Source organism: Carassius gibelio, chromosome A1, assembly GCF_023724105.1.
Source record: "Carassius gibelio isolate Cgi1373 ecotype wild population from Czech Republic chromosome A1, carGib1.2-hapl.c, whole genome shotgun sequence".
NCBI lineage: Eukaryota > Metazoa > Chordata > Actinopteri > Cypriniformes > Cyprinidae > Carassius > Carassius gibelio.
In genome coordinates this window covers 32115821-32133822 of record NC_068371.1, presented here as the reverse complement: position 1 = coordinate 32133822, position 18002 = coordinate 32115821, and the positions used below count along the sequence as shown (strand labels likewise).

Below are 18002 nucleotides of genomic sequence, written 5' to 3'. Positions count from 1 at the left end.
TGTTAGCTAGACACTAAACAGTTCATTTGAATCAGTGAGTGGTCGACTCCACAACAGCTGCAATCCATAGACAGTAGGCTGCAATCATTCTAATTCATAAACAAATCGTTTGTTGCAATTTCCGATCCGATTTAAAAGTATATTTTGAAAAGACTCAGTTCGTTCATGATGAATCAGACACCACTTCTGCGTGTCGGAGCAGGTGATATATTATAGGAAGTAACGATATGTTTTATGAAATGTAGTGAAGTTAAACGTACAATTTTATGCTTTGGAATGCAATGAAATAAAAGTTAATCAAAATAAAACTACTCAAGTACAGATACTTGAAAAATGTACTTAAGTACAGTAACAAAGTAAAGCTACTCCGTTACTGTCCACCACTGAATTTAAGATGTACAAATCGAACGTTTTAGGAAAAAAACTCTGGCACCTAAAGGGTTAAAGACCAAATGCACAATACTGACACATATCCGATTTCCTTCACATAAGTGTCTTTATGTAAATACTTGCCAAGACAGCCTTATTTCTGTGTATATTGTGTCCGTGTTATATTTACCACAGGCTTTATTTTACTTATAATTTCAAAACCCCATTGGAAAATCTAGAAGGAACCAGTGGCAAATTAGTATTCTGGGTTCTGATGTAATACTTGCAGGACTCTATATCTTATGTGTCAGAGAAACATGCACACAGTCACCTTTAGAATTATGTCTTTGAACTTCTGTTTAGGTGGGGGGGGGGGTTACTCTCCAATGACCAAACACTAGTAAGGAACCGGAACCGATGAATAAACAGAACAGATAACCACATGACAAACCAATGAGAACAAGACCCATGGACTAAAGGAACACATGAGGGCAAAGATTACAGCAAAATGGAAAAATAAAAGACATGGAAAAATGAACACAAAACAAAACCCTGCATGACAAATTGGTTCACTTCTGTGTTCCTGCGCAGACAAATGGCATTGCAGCCCCCATAAAGGGCTGTGTTAATTTCCTTTATAAGTCACACTAGAATACCATATCGCCATAATCTTTTGACTGAGAAGCATCTAGCATGTCTTACTGTGTTATGTGGAAGCATCGAAAGCTATGCAATGCCCGTTCCCATTATCTCAGGGAAGCACAAATGTTCCCTGTTAATACAATTCACTTTACATTACGTCAGTTCACTGAAGCTTATAGAGAACTGAATCTTAAAGCACTGTGCTATTAGCTCACAACAGAAGCCGCTCTGTGAGCCAAAAACTATGATCGGCTGAAGTTTATACAACTCCACATTGTACAAGCAAGAGATCCACATCTGCCTGACCAAAGGAATGCCATGTCACACTGACTATCTGGCGGTGGAGTCTCCATTCCCCAGGGGTTGGTCCACCATGTGACAGCATGTCAATTCCTACGTTTGAGGAGTCCCGCATGTGAACCGCCCTCACCAAGTGGAGGTTCTTCTGTTCCCAAAGGAGAAGTCTGCTAACTAGTGATGGCAAGATGAATCCTCATGAAGCTTTAAGCTTTTCAGCCAAGTGGTTCACAAAAGGGTTAATTTCTGGAAACTTAATTTGCTCACAACACCACCTGGTGGCCAACGAGTGTAAAACAAGCAGATATATTACAGACTAGGGCTGCACGATTAATCACATTGGATTGTCATGCGTGTCACTTCAGTAAAGCCGGTTCTGTGATTAGCAGTAAATGTACATCACCTGGTTTCAAATGGAGTGGCACATCCCAGCTAGATTTTTTCTTTTTAAATGTTCTAAGAACATTCTCATGGATTGTTCTAACAATGTTTTTAGCAGGTAGTTTTATTTTTGTTCCCAGAACCTTCTCTCAAAATATAGGATAACATTCTCTAAAAACATTCTAAAAATGTTTATTAATAACAGTATTATGATGTCTGATGTCACCATAATGGTGGTTATTGTTGGTTTTAGTTGTACAATTTGACACTTGACTTGTCAGTGTTGTTCTTTAGCTGCTGTCATCTTTATTGTGGCCAAAACAGCAAGAGAACATGTGGCTTGATGGTGCGGGTTGTTTGCTGATGATTAATATATCACCATACGTGGAGTCTGGTTACCTGTTTTCACCCAAGCTAATATGTGGTCTTATTTAAGTATTGTTTATTAAAGTGACTGAATTGGGCAACAGCCTGACACCCAGCTGAATTTAAAGCAATTAATTTCAATGATTTAAAAAAATAAAGAAAGTGCTTCCTTTGTCACACAAACATCAAGATTATGTGTATGAATCTAAACAATGGTGACATGCTTCATACTGCAATGTATTCTGGGTACATCTTGCAAAACTCATCCGTGGCACCCAGAATGCATTGCGGCATTCTTGAAGTCTCTGTTTGTCTAAACATTCTGAGGTTTGTAGTGATTCATGAAAAATATAATTTAAAAAGATAAAATAAATATTAAATAAAAAGCATAGATTAACTTCCTGATAAAAACAGTTGAACAGATTATCACGTGAATTTTTTTTAAATATCAGCAAGTAACCAACATCACCTGATGACATATTTCGCTCTCTGTTTTTGCTATAACAAAAATAATTTCAGCAGCTAAACGAGCAGTAACACTGAAAAGAGTCGTACTGCCAAAGTGCTGATCACCATAACGGTGACGTCAAACTAAACTATTATTTTCAATAAACAATCAACACCTCTGTTAATCTCAATAAGATTTTTTTTTTTTACATTTATGACAGAAATAAATCTTGTTTATGATATGTGAAGTTGGTAATACTGTTTTTGGAGTATTTACGCTAGAGTTTGACACCAATCAGAGGTTGGGTTTTCACTTTCAACCAACATTTGACTTCTGAGCAATGTCAGTCCACATCTAGTGTGATGGGAAGCCGTAGTTCACTGACAAGCTGCACAATATCGCATTCATAATCGCAGATAAATCGCAAACAGTTATGAACGCGATGTTGTGTAGCTTGACAGCGAACAACGGCTCTATATATTAAGTGGGGCTCCATTTGAAAGCAGCTGATGGACATTTACTGCTAATCACAGAACCATCTTTACTGATGAGACATGCATGACAATTGCATGCGATTTATCGTGCAGCCCTATTACAGACAGATGTGTAAAGTCCAGGGGTCAGAAAGTAAAAGTCCTGCCATATTTTTGTTCCACTCATGAACTCAGCAGCTGATTTCATCAGAGGAACCAAGTCATTCCTTCCAAGTCACAAACGAGTCTCAAGTTAAATCCCAAGTCCTCAAAGAGTTAAAGTTAGTGAGATAATTAAGTGACTAATTAAATGATGATTGAGCAATAGTGATAAACACCTGCTGTTGAAAATTACAGAGGATCCGATGATTTATTGGTTATAATGATACCACCATCCTGGAGATCAGTGTTTGCCTTAGTTGGGCTCTTGACCCTTTTAATAATAAGCACTTGAAGTTGTGTTACATAATAAATGTTAATGCATTATTTAATAAAAAAGCTTTAAATGGCAAATTAAGTTGCCTTTTTTTCATCTAAAACATTTAAATGAACATCATCAGCTATTACTGAATTACAAAAAAAAGTCCTATTAAACAAATATTACTGTAATGCTTTAATAAACAGAAAATTATATTGTTATATGCAATATATTTCAAATTAATTCATAATAGCTTTTTAAAAGCTGAACATATGTAAAAATGAAAAAAAAAGTAGAACAGGCTTTTGCCTAATCACTACTTCATCATATCAAACCAGCTAGTAATAGATTTCTGCACAGCACTGATCGCACTGTTTTATAACAGCACATGTACTTTAACAGAGAAATATCTAACACAAGAAGCCAAAGGTCAAGAGCCCAACTGAAGCAAACACTGATGTCAATGATGGTGGCATCATTTTAACCAATAAAACATCAGCATCTGATCATCTGTAACACACAATAATGGCAGGTGTTCATCACTAATGCACAATCATCACTTAATTATCTCATTGACTTTAACTCTTTGAGGACTTGGGATTTGACTTCAGACTAGTTTGTGACTTTAAAGGAATGACTTTGTTCCTCATCTGGTGAAATCAACTGCTGAGTTCATGGGTGGAACAAAAATATGGCTGGACTTTTACTTTCTGACCCCTGGACTTTACACCTCTGTCTCTAATATATCTGCTTGTTTTACACTCGTTGGCCACCAGGTGGTATTGTGAGCAAATTAAGTATCCAGAAATTAACCCTTTTGTGAACCACTAGGCTGAAAATCTTAATGCTTCATGAGGCTTCATCTTGTCATCACTAGGCATGGCAGATCATAGACTGAGATGTAAATACCCACTGCTGTGATTGGCTAACTGTTGTGTTTTTTGGACAGCCAATATCCTTCACAGATGCACGCTGCTGTGATTTAGGTTAAAAACACATAAATACTCAGTATGTATCAAACAATCTATAATAAGAGACAAAAAGTAATAGTGAGCACGCAATAAAAACACTTGTGTAGTACTACATTACTGTCAGATACACCAGGTCTTTTAGATTAAATCTTTCTGGAAATCCTGAGTAAAAGTGAACTTTGTTTACAAACAAATTCATGGTAAAATGAAGTGAACAAAGGACAGAGTTCTTACTGACGCAGTCTGCAACTTCATAAAAAATAAAGTTCATCCACTCTTTCCTAATTCTGGCATCAGAAGGAAGGCGATGCGAAGACTGTTTTTCCACAGCTTGAATGAACAGTGTTTTGTTGTCTTTGGAGCATCTTTATTTTTTTTGATTTCTGCGTAGATCTGTGTTTGCCTCTCTCGTTAATTCACTAGTGTGTGAATCAGTGGGAGGGGCTTAACAGGCAGTGCTGTAGAAGAATTTAGAATTCTCAGTTCATGACCCTTTTAAAGGCCAAGATCATGGCCATATTTTTTGGCATATGGATATCACCTTGATATAATCACCATTAATAAATTACTCCTAATTGTGATGTTACCTTCACACTGTAGAAATAAAAGCCAAAAGACAGAAGACAATGAGATCAGTGCTGAAAAGGGGTGGAGATACATAAGGTAATTTTCAAGGACATAAGAAAATATTACCGTCTCTACGATTTGCTTGAAAAGTAGATTGTGGAAGTTTTCAAGATCAATCATAATATTAAATTTTCAGATCGCTCACCCCTAAGTTACAGTATGAATATGAAAAACAATAATATACTACTGGTTTAAAAAAATATAACTCTTCCAAGCAGGCACAGGATATAGACTCCATCATTGATTAGACATTGGATTTTGGTTGAAAATGAAAATCGGGTTGACGTCTAAATCCAACGACTGTTTTATGTCAAGCTCCAACATGAATTTTGGCTGGAATAATTTGTCTTGTTATTGACCCAAAGTGGTTGTTTATTTTAACAAATAATTTTCAAGAAACAAATTTGGCTTCCCTCAGAACAGACATTCTGAATTTTTAATTTTAAATACACTTTGGAAATAAAATCTTTTGAGACACATAGACATTAATAATCAGTATATGAATCTCAACAATAGTGACATACTTCATGCAGCAATGCATGATGGGAGCCACCATAGCATAAAACTCATGACTCCCAGCATGCATTGCTGCATGAAGCATGTCACCATTGTTTGTTAAAAGATTTTAACTGGTTGTCACTTTAGCTTTCTTTGATGCTGCAAATGTGCTCAACAAACAATCTGTCACAGCAGCCACAAAAGTTATAATAAGTGTAAAGAGCCCAACTAATGGAAACAGTTATCACTGTTATGGTGTTATGGAAATTAAACACATTAGAGTTACTCCCCTGTTAATTTTCAATAAGAGCTTTTGTAGATGTCTGACAGAAATAAAGTCAGTCTGGTTAGTAATATGTGAAGCTGGTAATGCTGTTTGTGGAGTTGTTTAATCCTCCTCTGCTGAGATAAGTGAGGTGCTTATTCACCCAAAATTCAACGTCTGTGTGATGTCGGAGTATGACTTCAAACGAAGTTGGGTTTAGACATCAACCCGACATTCATTTTCAACCAAAATATGACGTCTGACTGACTTTGGATTAGTTGGAGTCTAACGTCTAATGTACTGTACCTGCTGGGTTACTTCTAGTTTCATATTAATATTGGAAATATGGGAAGAAAATGCAATTTCGATAAAAAAAAAAAAAAATAAAAAAAAATCTCTATAAATAAATAAATATTTTTATTTTTAGGTCATGGTCCATTTTCTCATGTATTTGATTGTCTGGTTATTCCTGAAGCCAAAAAAATAAAACATAGAAGAGGTAAGTGCCAGTGTGAAATGATGGAAATATACAGAAAAATATGCAGACATGTACATTTCTTACTTGAGTCTTTATTACATTTGGACATTCAGCTATCATATTTGCATATGGACATGGTGTATTCAAGCTGTTTTATTTGTACATATGGTAAATGTAGCTGAAATATTTTGTTAATGTACAAAGTATGACTTGCAAACCACCTGAGAATTTATTATTTTTCTTAGGTCTGCCTGATGACATCCCTGAAAAGTGGAAGGTGAGCTTGGGGTCATCAACAATTGTGTTTTATAATGTTTAGTATCTTTTAAAAATGTGTATTCCATAAAATTTCCAAGGTTTCTGATTCTGGCTGTACATAAAAATGTAAACAAATTGATGCAGTGACATCCTCATGCACCTAGTGGAGTTCAGTTCAGCAATGAATCTGTACTATATATGTTTATAGTTTCATCTGTCTTTGTGCAGCATGAGCAGATGTCAATTCAGATGTTTGATGACATTGTGAAGAGTCTGAAGGCTGAGAATGAAGATGTGTTGAAAGAATATGGACTGGATGATAAAGACGTCACCTTCATTAAAGAGTTAATTGAAGGGGCAAAAACTTCAGAGGTACAAATTGATACTCCAAGTCAGGGATGGAACTCTGGTCTGACAGTTTGGGTGATGAAAACTGAGCGTTGGGTAATAGTACATTTTAATTTAATTTATAACATACCATTTTCATATTAAAAGGATCAAAATTAAAACAATACAAAGAACAGAATATTTCAGCAAATTATGCAAAAAATTTCATTTCCATATACAAACTAGGGCTGCACGATTGATCGCATGCGATTGTCATGCGTGTTTCATCAGTAAAGATGGTTCTGTGATTAGCAGTAAATGTCCATCAGCTGCTTTCAAATGGAGCCCCACTTAATATATACACAGCAAAATCCCCAGTGTTAATTTAACACTCTTGAGTGTGGACTCATATAAACACTAAAGCAGTGTTAAAAGTAACACTGAAGCAGAGTTGAAGTTAATGAGATAATTAAGAAGTTAATTGAGTTATGATTGACCATTATTGAAGACACCTGATGTAAACAAGCAGAATCACCAAACGAGAAAATCACAATTTGTGTGTCACCATTATAGTGGTCAATGTTTGATTTAGATGGGATCTTGACCCTTCAGTTATTATCTTTAGATTTTATGTGGCTGTGGTGACTGAATTATATCATACAGACAGACCACAGCAAAGGCAATCATGTGTGCCATTGATTGTGATTTGAGCTATTTGTTATAGAGTGACCTGAATTCCTGAGTTTAAGTTTCTTTACTGCATACATAAATTAAGTGAAAAAGAAAAGTAAGCAACTCAGCATTTCTGACATAGTATGACATGTTTTTAATAGTTAATTCTACGTAAAAAATAAATCTTTTGTTTAGACACACAGACATCAGGAATCAGCGTGAGCATCACAACAACGGTGACCATCAAAAAAGCATGTTGTAGCCAATAAAAACTCATCCATGGCTCCCATCATGCATTGCGGCATGAATAAATTATGAGCTGAACTGTCTTTTTAACTTTTTATTCTAACTATATTTTACTTTTGCTGTTTTTATGTTCATTTTTAGTATCTAGTTTTTTGATGTTCAGAGTTGGTCTGTTTATCTGGATATGCTGTTTGTCACCGTTGTTGAGATTCATACGCTGATTATTGTTATCTGTGTGTGCCTAAAATTAAAAAAATTTAATTAAAAAAACAGAATCACCTGCAAGAGATACCTACAAAATGTATAGAAAATACAGATTTTTTCATTGTGGAATCAAAGCTGTGACAATCAATAATGGAAGTTTTACTTTGAGAAAACACTGTAAATGAGTTCAGTGAATCATGTCAAACAACGATTACATTAAAACATGATCATCAACACGCAATGATTTTTGCTCTTGGTTTGACAAACAAACTTTAAAAGTAAAAAGTTACAAGCCAAGATCCCAGCTAAATCAAACACTGACCACTATAATGGTGATACACAAATTGTGATTTTCTCGTTTGGTGATTCTTCTTGTTAAAATCAGGTGTCCTCAATAATGCTTAATCATAACTCAATTAACTTCTTAATTATCTCATTAACTTCAACTCTGCTTCAGTGTTACTTTTAACACTGCTTCAGTGTTTATATGAGTCCACACTCAGAGTGTTAAATTAACACTGGGGATTTTGCTGTGTAGAGCTGTTGTTCGCTGTCAAGCTACGCAACATCGTGTTCATAACCGCATGCGATTTATCTGCGATTACGAACGTGAAATTGCGCAGCTTGTCAGTGAACTACGGCTTCCCATCACACTAGATGTGGACTGACATTGCTCAGAAGTCAAATGTTGGTTGAAAGTGAAAACCCAACCTCTGATTGGTGTCAAACTCTAGCGTAAATACTCCATAAACAGTATTACCAACTTCACAAATTATAAACAAGATTTATTTATGTCATAAATGTAAAAAGTTCTTATTGAGATTAACAGAGGTATTGATGGTTTATTGAAAATAATAGTTTAGTTTGATGTCACCATTATGGTGATCAGTACTTTGGCAGTATGACTCTTTTCAGTGTTATTGTTCATTTAGCTGCTGTAATTATATTTGTTATAGCAAAAAAACAGAGAGAGAAATATGTCATCAGGTGATGTTGGTTACTTGTTGATATTAAACATTTTTTCATGTGTCAATCTGATCAACTGTTTTTATCAGGAAGTTAGCCTATGCTTTTAATTCAATATTAGTGAATATAGCAGATGTATTGCAATACTCAAGATCCTACAGATTTATGTCTTTTTTTTAATCTTTTAAAATTATATTTTTCATGAATCACTTCAAACCTCAGAATGTTAAGACACACAGAGATTTCAAGAATTAGTGTATGAATCTCAACAATGGTGACATGCTTCATGCCGCAATGCATTCTGGGTGCCACGGATGAGTTTTCCATGATGTACCCAGAATACATTGCAGCATGAAGCATGTCACTTCATACACTGAATCTTGATTTTTGCGTGACAAAAGAAAGCACTTTTTTTTTTTTTGTAAATCTTTGAAATGGACTGCTTTAAATTCAGGTGGGTGTCTGGCTGTTGGCCAATTGAGTCACTTTAATAAACAATACTTAAATAACACCACCCATTAGCTTGAGTGAAAACAGTTAACCAGACTCCGTATATGGTGATATATTAATCATCAGCAAGCAACCAGCACCAGCATGTTCTCTTGCTGTTTTGGCCACAATAAAGATGAAAGCAGCTAAAGAACAACACTGACAAGTCAAGTGTCAAATTGCACAACTAAAACCAACAATAACCACCATTATGGTGACATCAGACATCATAATAATGTTATTAATAAACATTTTTAGAATGTTTTTAGAGAATGTTATCCTATATTTTGAAAAAACGTTCTGGGAACAAAAATAAAACTACCCGCTAAAAACATTGTTAGAACAATCCGTAAGAATGTTCTTAGAACATTTTAGAACAAGAAAAATATATAATTCTAGCTGGGATGTGCCACTCCATTTGGAACCAGGTGTTGTACATTTTCTGCTAATCACAGAACCCGCTTTACTGACAATCCATGCGATTAATCGTGCAGCCCTAATACAAACCTGATTCCAAAAAAGTTGGGACACTGTACAAATTGTGAGTAAAAAAGGAATGGAATAATTTACAAATCTAATAAACTTATATTTTATTCACAATAGAATATAGAAAATATATCAAATGTTCTAAATTAGACATTTTGAAATGTCATGCCAACTGTTGGCTCATTTTGGATTTCATGAGAGCTACACATTCCAAAAAAGTTGGGACACGTAGCAATAAGAGGCCGCAAAAGTTAAATGTACATATAAGAAACAGTTGGAGGACCATTTTCCAACTTATTAGGTCAATTGGCAACAAGATGAGCAGAGGATCACCAATTTCCAAGGCCGGAAAACCATACTGGATGCCCGTGATCTTCGTGCCCTTAGACCGCACTGCATCCAGAGCAGTGTTAATTTCGTTGACTAAATATTTTCGTCATTATTTTCGTCATGAATATATTTTTGCGGACGAAAACGAAACGGAAACTAAAAAAGAAGGCACTGATGGAGACTAAAACTATGCCTAAATTGATTGACATTATCGTCAACGAATAAAGGACGAGACGAAAATAGACTGTGACGAAAATCAAATCAGCAGACGGGAGAGATGCGAGGAATGAACAAAAGAACCGGCAAAACGGAACAGGCAAGACTGCATGAGAGAAGAGAACCAATCCGAGCCTGACTTATTGAGACGTGAAGCGAAGGTTTTCAGTTTTTAAATGAGCTCCCGGGAAGACGGCATTCGAAGAGGTGATGAATAAAAGAGCGACAAAATTTCCACAGCTCACTTCACATTTGACGACGAACAAAACAAAACGAAGTGTAAAGCATGCGGAGCGCTCATTCGTGGCAACACAACCAATTTGAAAAGACATTTACAGACGAGCCACCCGGACATTTTCTCAAACGTAATTTCACAACGATGTTCTTTTGTTTATTGAGCTAGGCAAAATTGGAAGACTGCAGTGCGTACACTGTAAAAAGTGTTTCCCTATATTTATTCAGTAAAATTGTGTCAAAAATTTACAAGCAATATTATTAATTAAATTTAACACATTTTAATTAAGTAGAAATAATCATTAAAAATGAGTAGAATAACATGAAAAAATTAAGTAAAATTTACTTAAAAATATTGATTTAATTGGACAAAAATCAAACAAACAAAAAAACACTATGCTAAAGAATACTATGTTATGCATGCCAGGCCAGTAGTTGGCGATCATGAAACACCCTTCGAAAACATTATATGCATGCACATGACATCAGCCTTTTAACAAATTAACATTTTTGTTGCTTAGATAGATATGTTAAAGGCATCATGTTCAAAAGGTTGTAATGCCCCCAAAACAGTTATTGAAGACACCTAAAGTTCACAAACCGAATCACTGAATGAAAAAAATAATAATAATTTGCTTACCATTGTAGTGGTCAGTGTTTGCTTTAGTTGGACTCTTGACCCTTAAAATTTTAAACAGATTTTCTTTGGTTGCTAGTTGTGATATAGCAGCTAGATAAGCCAAGATGGAAATGCGACCACGTGGTGTTATTTGTTTTTACATCATCATTTGGTCTGAGTTGGGTGTGTTTTATCAATAATGTGTCCTGTGATTGAACAATATAAGCTCTGGTGTTTTCAGCATTATCAGAGAAATTCTTAGAAGCACATCTGATCAAAACCTTGTTAAAAAAGGAAAGCGTTTTCATTTAGACACACAGACATCAAGAATCAGCCTGAGAACCTCAACAATGGTGACCATCAAAAAGCATGTTGCACTGCATTCTGGGTGCCACCAATCAAAACTCATTTTATGGCTCCCATCATGCTTTGCGGCATTAATAAATAATGAGCAACAATTCTATAGTAGCTTGTTTTGTGATTCTTACAGTTCGTCTGAATATGCTGTTTGTCACCATTCTTGAGATTCATACGCTGGTTCTTGATGTGACTGTGTGTCAAAAGAAAGTTCCCTTTTCTCTGTTTTAAACCGAATTCTCAAACTCTGTTTTATACTGAAAATTCCACTTTTTTATTTTTTTGCTGAATCACAGGGCTGCCATAATGAATGTTATCTTGTCTCAGAGACCCGACTCTGAATGAGTTCAGATGTACAGGAAGAACAAAGATGATGTAATAGCATGACCAACACTACCTGATCATCTTTATTCTTAGTTTGTTTAGCTGTTATAACTGAGTTACAACAGCAATGCAAAACGTAATATTAAAACATCAAGGGTCAAGAACACAACTAAAGCAAACACTGACCACTGTAATGGTAACCAACAATTTACCCTTTGATTCTGTTTGTGAACTTTAGGTGTCTTCAATAACTCTGTTCGGGGGGCCTTAAGACACAGCCTTTTGAACATGATGCCTTTATCATATCTATGTAAGCAACAAAAATGTTAATTTGTAAAAAGGCTGATGTCATGTGCATGCATATAATGTTTTTGAAGGGTGTTTGATGATCGCCAACTACTGGCCTGGCATGCATAACATAGTATTCTTTAGCATAGTGTTTTTTTGTTTGTTTGTTTTTTGTCCAATGAAATCAATATTTTTAAGTAAATTTTACTTAATTTTTTCATGTTATTCTACTCATTTTTAATGATTATTTCTACTTAATTAAAATGTGTTAAATTTAATTAATAATATTGCTTGTAAAATTTTGACACAATTTTACTGAATAAATATAGGGAAACACTTTTTACAGTGTAGATGTTGTAGCATTAAATATTACGAACTGAAAAGTACTGTAAAATAGCCCCTTCTTCAAGTTAGATGAGAGCACAATACTAATACGTAATATTATGATACATACATTTGATTAATACTAATGTTTAGTATATTTTATAATGTTCTACTTGTTGACAATATCACAAATATTTATATATTAGTCATGTGAAACGTGAATGTTCACATCCTATCATTATACATACTAATCTAGCAATATTGTAATATTTAAAACATACAATATTGCTAGACAAATGAATACCTTATGAAATCTTGTTACTTTTTTTAATCCACCCAACTTATTAAATATTTACTTTAAATGTATGCACTCCTTGTTCAGCTCAGCTGTAAGCTTTAAGGTCCTGGACCTAACTTTATTTTTCTTTTATTGATGGTCAATTGGCAGCTATTTATTGTTTACATTATCATGACAGTGTTTGTTGCTGCATAAAAGCTTTTGAATCGAAATAAAGACACAGTTGTGTTGAAATACAGTTGAATTTGTGTTTTAGATATTTTGGTTAAGTTCGTTTCCTATACCAGCTGTAAAATTGTCTATTAAATCTGTTATTGATTTTAGTCGAATAAAATACCAAGCAATTTTAGTCGACTAAAATAAGACTAAAATTAAAACAAATCAGATGACTAAAACTTGACTAAAACTAAAAATAATTATAGTCAAAAGACTAAGACTAAAACTAAATTAAAATTTTGTGTCAAAATTAACACTGATCCAGAGGTGGATACTCCAGGGGTAAGAAAGTAAAAGTCCTGCCATATATTTATTTCATCCACACTGTAAAACCCAACAAGTTAACTTAACTCAAACCGTTTGAGCAAACTGTTTGCCTTGATTTAAACCATGTACATTTAAAGAATTTTCAATTAAGTAATTAAGTGATTAATTGAGTGATAATTGTGAATTAATGATGAACAGCTGCTGATACAGAACAGCTGATTCAACTCATCTGATTCAACTCATCAGCTCATTATCACATGGGTTAATGAGCTGATGAGTTGAATCAGATGTGTTTAATTAGGGAGACAAGGAAAACGTGCAGTGTTGGGGGTACGCCAGGACAGGTTTGGGAACCACTGCACTAAGACATTTTGTGTTTTTGGCGTTGGTTGTCTGTTATTTTCAGTTTGAGAGTAGACAATAGCCGCTGTGAACACTTTCTTAGGTTTGAGTATCTCTGCGTATTTTAGGTTTGGTTTCTGTTGTACTTGTTGTTTTGGCCTGGTGGTGGTTTCTTGTATGTTCCCATAGAGTGGGTGAAGTAAATATCTAACTTGCTTGTTGACAAATTCGACAAAATCTTTGAATTTCACCCTTTTTTTTCTTGTTGGTCGCACGCAGACTTTCTCCAAGCTTCTTTGAGTTTGTATGGCAACTTGTTAGCTAGTGCCTTTATGTTAGCTGTGTTGTCCAAGTCTTCCATGTAGCTTATATCAGTCATTGTGTTGCAGCAGCCTGTGAGGAACAATGTGAATGACTGCAGTGCAGCGCCATCTTCTAATTTGATTGTCTGCCAATCCAAAGCCTCCTTTATGTAGGCTTCTGCAATCTTGTAGTCATCACCATAAAACTCCTTCAGCATTTATTTCGCTTTAGCATAATCTGCTGAGAATTCCATGTGAATGCAGCTTTTTACCAACTCATGTGGTTGCCCACTTGTGTACTGCAACAAAAACTGTAAGCGATCACGACTGTCACCATTGCAATTTTCAACACCGTGTTCAATAGACCTGATAAAGGATTTATACTCAAGCGGATCGCCCTTGAACGTTGGAATGGTGAGCTCAGGGAGTAATGTGGCTTTGTGATTCTTCACAAGGTACTCAGTGACGTCAACTTGCTGAGAGATAGCCTTGCATCAATTATCAAGCACTGGTCCATCATTGAGGTCCATGTTCGATGGAGGCCGGGTTCTTTGCAGCCTTGCAAGCTGAACCTTGTTTTCAAGTTTGGACGTAGGCGGTGTTTGCTGTTGGTGGTTGGTAGGTGGTGTTCACCTTTGTTTCAGAGATATGTTCATTAGCTTCTATACTGTTCTTGGCTGCTTGTGTGCATTCATATTTTTGAAAAACTTCCATTTTTGCATCTGACCCTGCAAGAGCGGTCTGCATTGCATGCATCTCCTTTCTAGCCTTTATCGCAGCCTCTATTCGTTTTTGCTCAGCCTCAAACTCTGCCTCTTGCAGCTTTTCTTCTGCTTGCAGCTGAGCTTCCCTGCATCTGTTTTTCTGCATACTTCTTCTTTTTCTATGGCTAGCTTCTCTCTTAAAGCTGCAGTCGTTGCCTTTAATGAAGAACGCTCCATTTCTACCTTTATTCTGACTGAAGATGATGATGACACACTTCCACATCGTGATCCAGGCATTACGTGTTTATCACACTCTTCAGCCTGCTCAGAGCATTTCATGACATCTTTCATCCATTCCTCACATTTCCAGAAGAAATCATTTATTGGCTTATTTTTAAGATTAAACCAATTCTTTTGATTATCCAGGAATTCTTCTTCAGACATACATCTTCTCAAACCAGCATTTAAGTCGGAAAATTCTTGCTGCAAACCACTGAAGTCCACACGCAATTTATTTTGAACAATATCAGCATTTGCATCATCTTCCATTAATTGCTCAATATGCTTTATCATGCTCGTTAGCTGGGATAACTTATTCCTGTGTGCATGGAGTTGTCTAGACTTGTGTTCTTCCACAGCCTTTTCAGTCATTTTTACTGTCCGTTTTTCACTGTCTTGTTCATCCATAACAAACAAATGTTTCCGCACTTAGTTAATGCAAATGTCAAAACCGTAGGGTGAGCTTAACACTCACACAATGCGCTCCACTTCATCGTTCAGCCGAACGGCGTCCTTTTTATTTATTTATTTCTCTCTTACGGCGGTGCGCACACCAACTGCACTCCTCATGATTCGATTCATGATCCACAGCAGAGCAAAGAAAAATACAACTCACAGATTCACCATGAAAGATTCACCGTCCTTTGTCTCGAGTCAGGCCGTTCCAAAGTCCAATAATCCTTGCAGAGCAAGTTTTTTGACTAAAAATGTAGGTTTCCACTGAATGAAGCCCTAGCTTGACACTTCGTCCACTCCCTTCGTCAGAATCCACATCAACAAATCCACAGAACCACTTGTGAAAAAACGTATCCGTTTACTCAGTTAGCATCAACAAACATTAGCACAGGAATATTACATAAAATAACAACAATTAATTACCGACAAAAGAAAAAGAGAGAGAAAAAAAAGGTAAAAAAAACTGTGTGGCTCCACTCTATGCTTGCCTGACCGTTCCACAATGAAGCCCTACTTTTTTTTTTCATGAGAGTATCCCAAACAATTAAAGGTACATGCGATTAAAGATAAAAATGTGATTACAGTCCTCTATTCCCAAAATATAACCAATGTAATATGTACTCTACATTATCCATACACATTTTAGATAATGACACAATTAACTCTTTGCATAATTGTAAATATTAACTGCATAAACCTGTAAATGCTGTAAATATTACCTTCAATTTCCTCCACAAAAATGAATAATGTAAATTACTATTTAACGCATAAATTAAAATTACGTATCAACTAACTGCATTTAGGCTCCTACAGTATGATCTTGATTCAAATGTATTATCTTTTTAAAAACAGTGATATTTTATTCTATATTTCAACCATAAAACTTCAATATTAAGAGAGGAAAAAATTGTTTAAGATTATGCATTTAGTCATGACCATATGATCCTCAACAGTGGTGACAAATAATTATTCATACTGCAGTGCATTTTGGGAGTTTTTCATGTATTGCAACATGAAGCATTTTGTTGAATGTCACCATTGCAGAGATTCATATGCTGGTTCCTGATATCTGTGTGTGTCTATAAATCACTGGAGTTCAAATTTTTATATGTGTTACACATTTAAAATCTATATATTGTAAATGTTGTAATATCTTTTTGCGTGTTGTAGTTTCACTGGAACAATTATTCAAAATCTAGATTTACTGATCCTTTGTAATTCTCAATAATAGCAGGTGTTCATCAATAATGCATGATCTTCATTTAATTATTCACTTAATAATCTCATTAACTTTAACTATTTGAGGAATTGGAATTTCACTGAAACTCGTTTGTGATTTGGAAGAAATGACTTGATTACTCCTCTGGTGAAATCAGCTCCTGAGTTCATGGGTGGAGCAAAAATATGGCAGGACTTTTACTTTCTGACCCCTGGAGTATCCACCTTTGACTGCATCACATATAGGAATGCTACTGTAATGGAATTCACAACATGGGCTCAGGAATACTTCCAGAAAACATTGTCGGTGCACACAATCCACCGTGCCATTCGCCATTGCCGGCTAAAACTCTATAGGTCAAAAAAGAAACCATATCTAAATATGATCCAGAAGCGCAGGTGTTTTCTCTCGGCCAAGGCTCATTTAAAATGGACTGTGGCAAAGCGGAAAACTGTTCTGTGGTCAGACAAATCAACATTTAAGTTCTTTTTGGAAGACTGGGACTCCATGTAATCCAGACTAAAGAGGACAAAGACAGCTCAAGTTGTTCTGAGCACTCAGTTCAGAAAACTGCATCTCTAATGGAATGGGGTTGCATGAGTGCGTGTGGCATGGGCAGCTTACACATCTGGAAAGGCACCATCAATGCTGAAAGGTGAATCCAAGTTCTATAACAACATATGCTCCCATCCAGACGTCATTTCTTTCAGGGAAGACCTTGCATTTTCCAACTTGACAATGCCAGACCACATACTGCATCACGTACAACATCATGGCTGCATAGAAGAAGGATCCGGGTACTGAGATGGCCAGCCTGCAGTCCAGATCTTTCACCCAAAAAAAAAAACATTTGGCACATCATAAAGAGAAAGATGTGACAAAGAAAACCTAAGACAGTTGAGCAACTAGAAGCCTGTATTAGACAAGAATGGGACAACATTCCTATTCCTTAACTTGAGCAACTTGTCACCTCAGTCACCAGACGTTTGCAGACTGTTATAAAAAGTCCCAGCTTTTTTTAGATATGTTGATGCCATGAAATTTAAAATCAACTTATTTTCCCCTTAAAATGATACATTTTCTCAGTTTAAACATTTGATATGTCATCTATGTTGTATTCTGAATAAAATATTGAAATGTGAAACTTCCACATCATTGCTGTTTTTATTCACAATTGGTAAAGTGTCCCAACATTTTTGGAATCGGGTTTGTATTAACAAAATAAATCTAAAAATTTTTAGACAAATGTGTAAATGTTTTAGTGTCAATTCTGTGTAATATTACAGATGCCCTGATTCGCAACGTGAAAAAAAGGTAGGAGAAAAAATATATATAGTGTCTTAAAC

The 18002-nt window shown here is 35.5% G+C and overlaps 1 protein-coding gene across 1 annotated transcript in view; it reads left to right on the top strand.

Annotated features, from left to right (window-relative positions):
* Positions 1 to 18002, top strand: part of LOC128027910 (deoxynucleoside triphosphate triphosphohydrolase SAMHD1-like) — a 67692-nt gene that overhangs the window by 34874 nt on the left and 14816 nt on the right. Inside the window, exons 5-7 of the mRNA XM_052615727.1 lie at positions 6183 to 6254; positions 6479 to 6510; positions 6720 to 6863. Of these exons, the coding sequence (XP_052471687.1) occupies positions 6183 to 6254; positions 6479 to 6510; positions 6720 to 6863 (248 nt within the window). The remainder of the gene's footprint in view (positions 1 to 6182; positions 6255 to 6478; positions 6511 to 6719; positions 6864 to 18002) is intronic.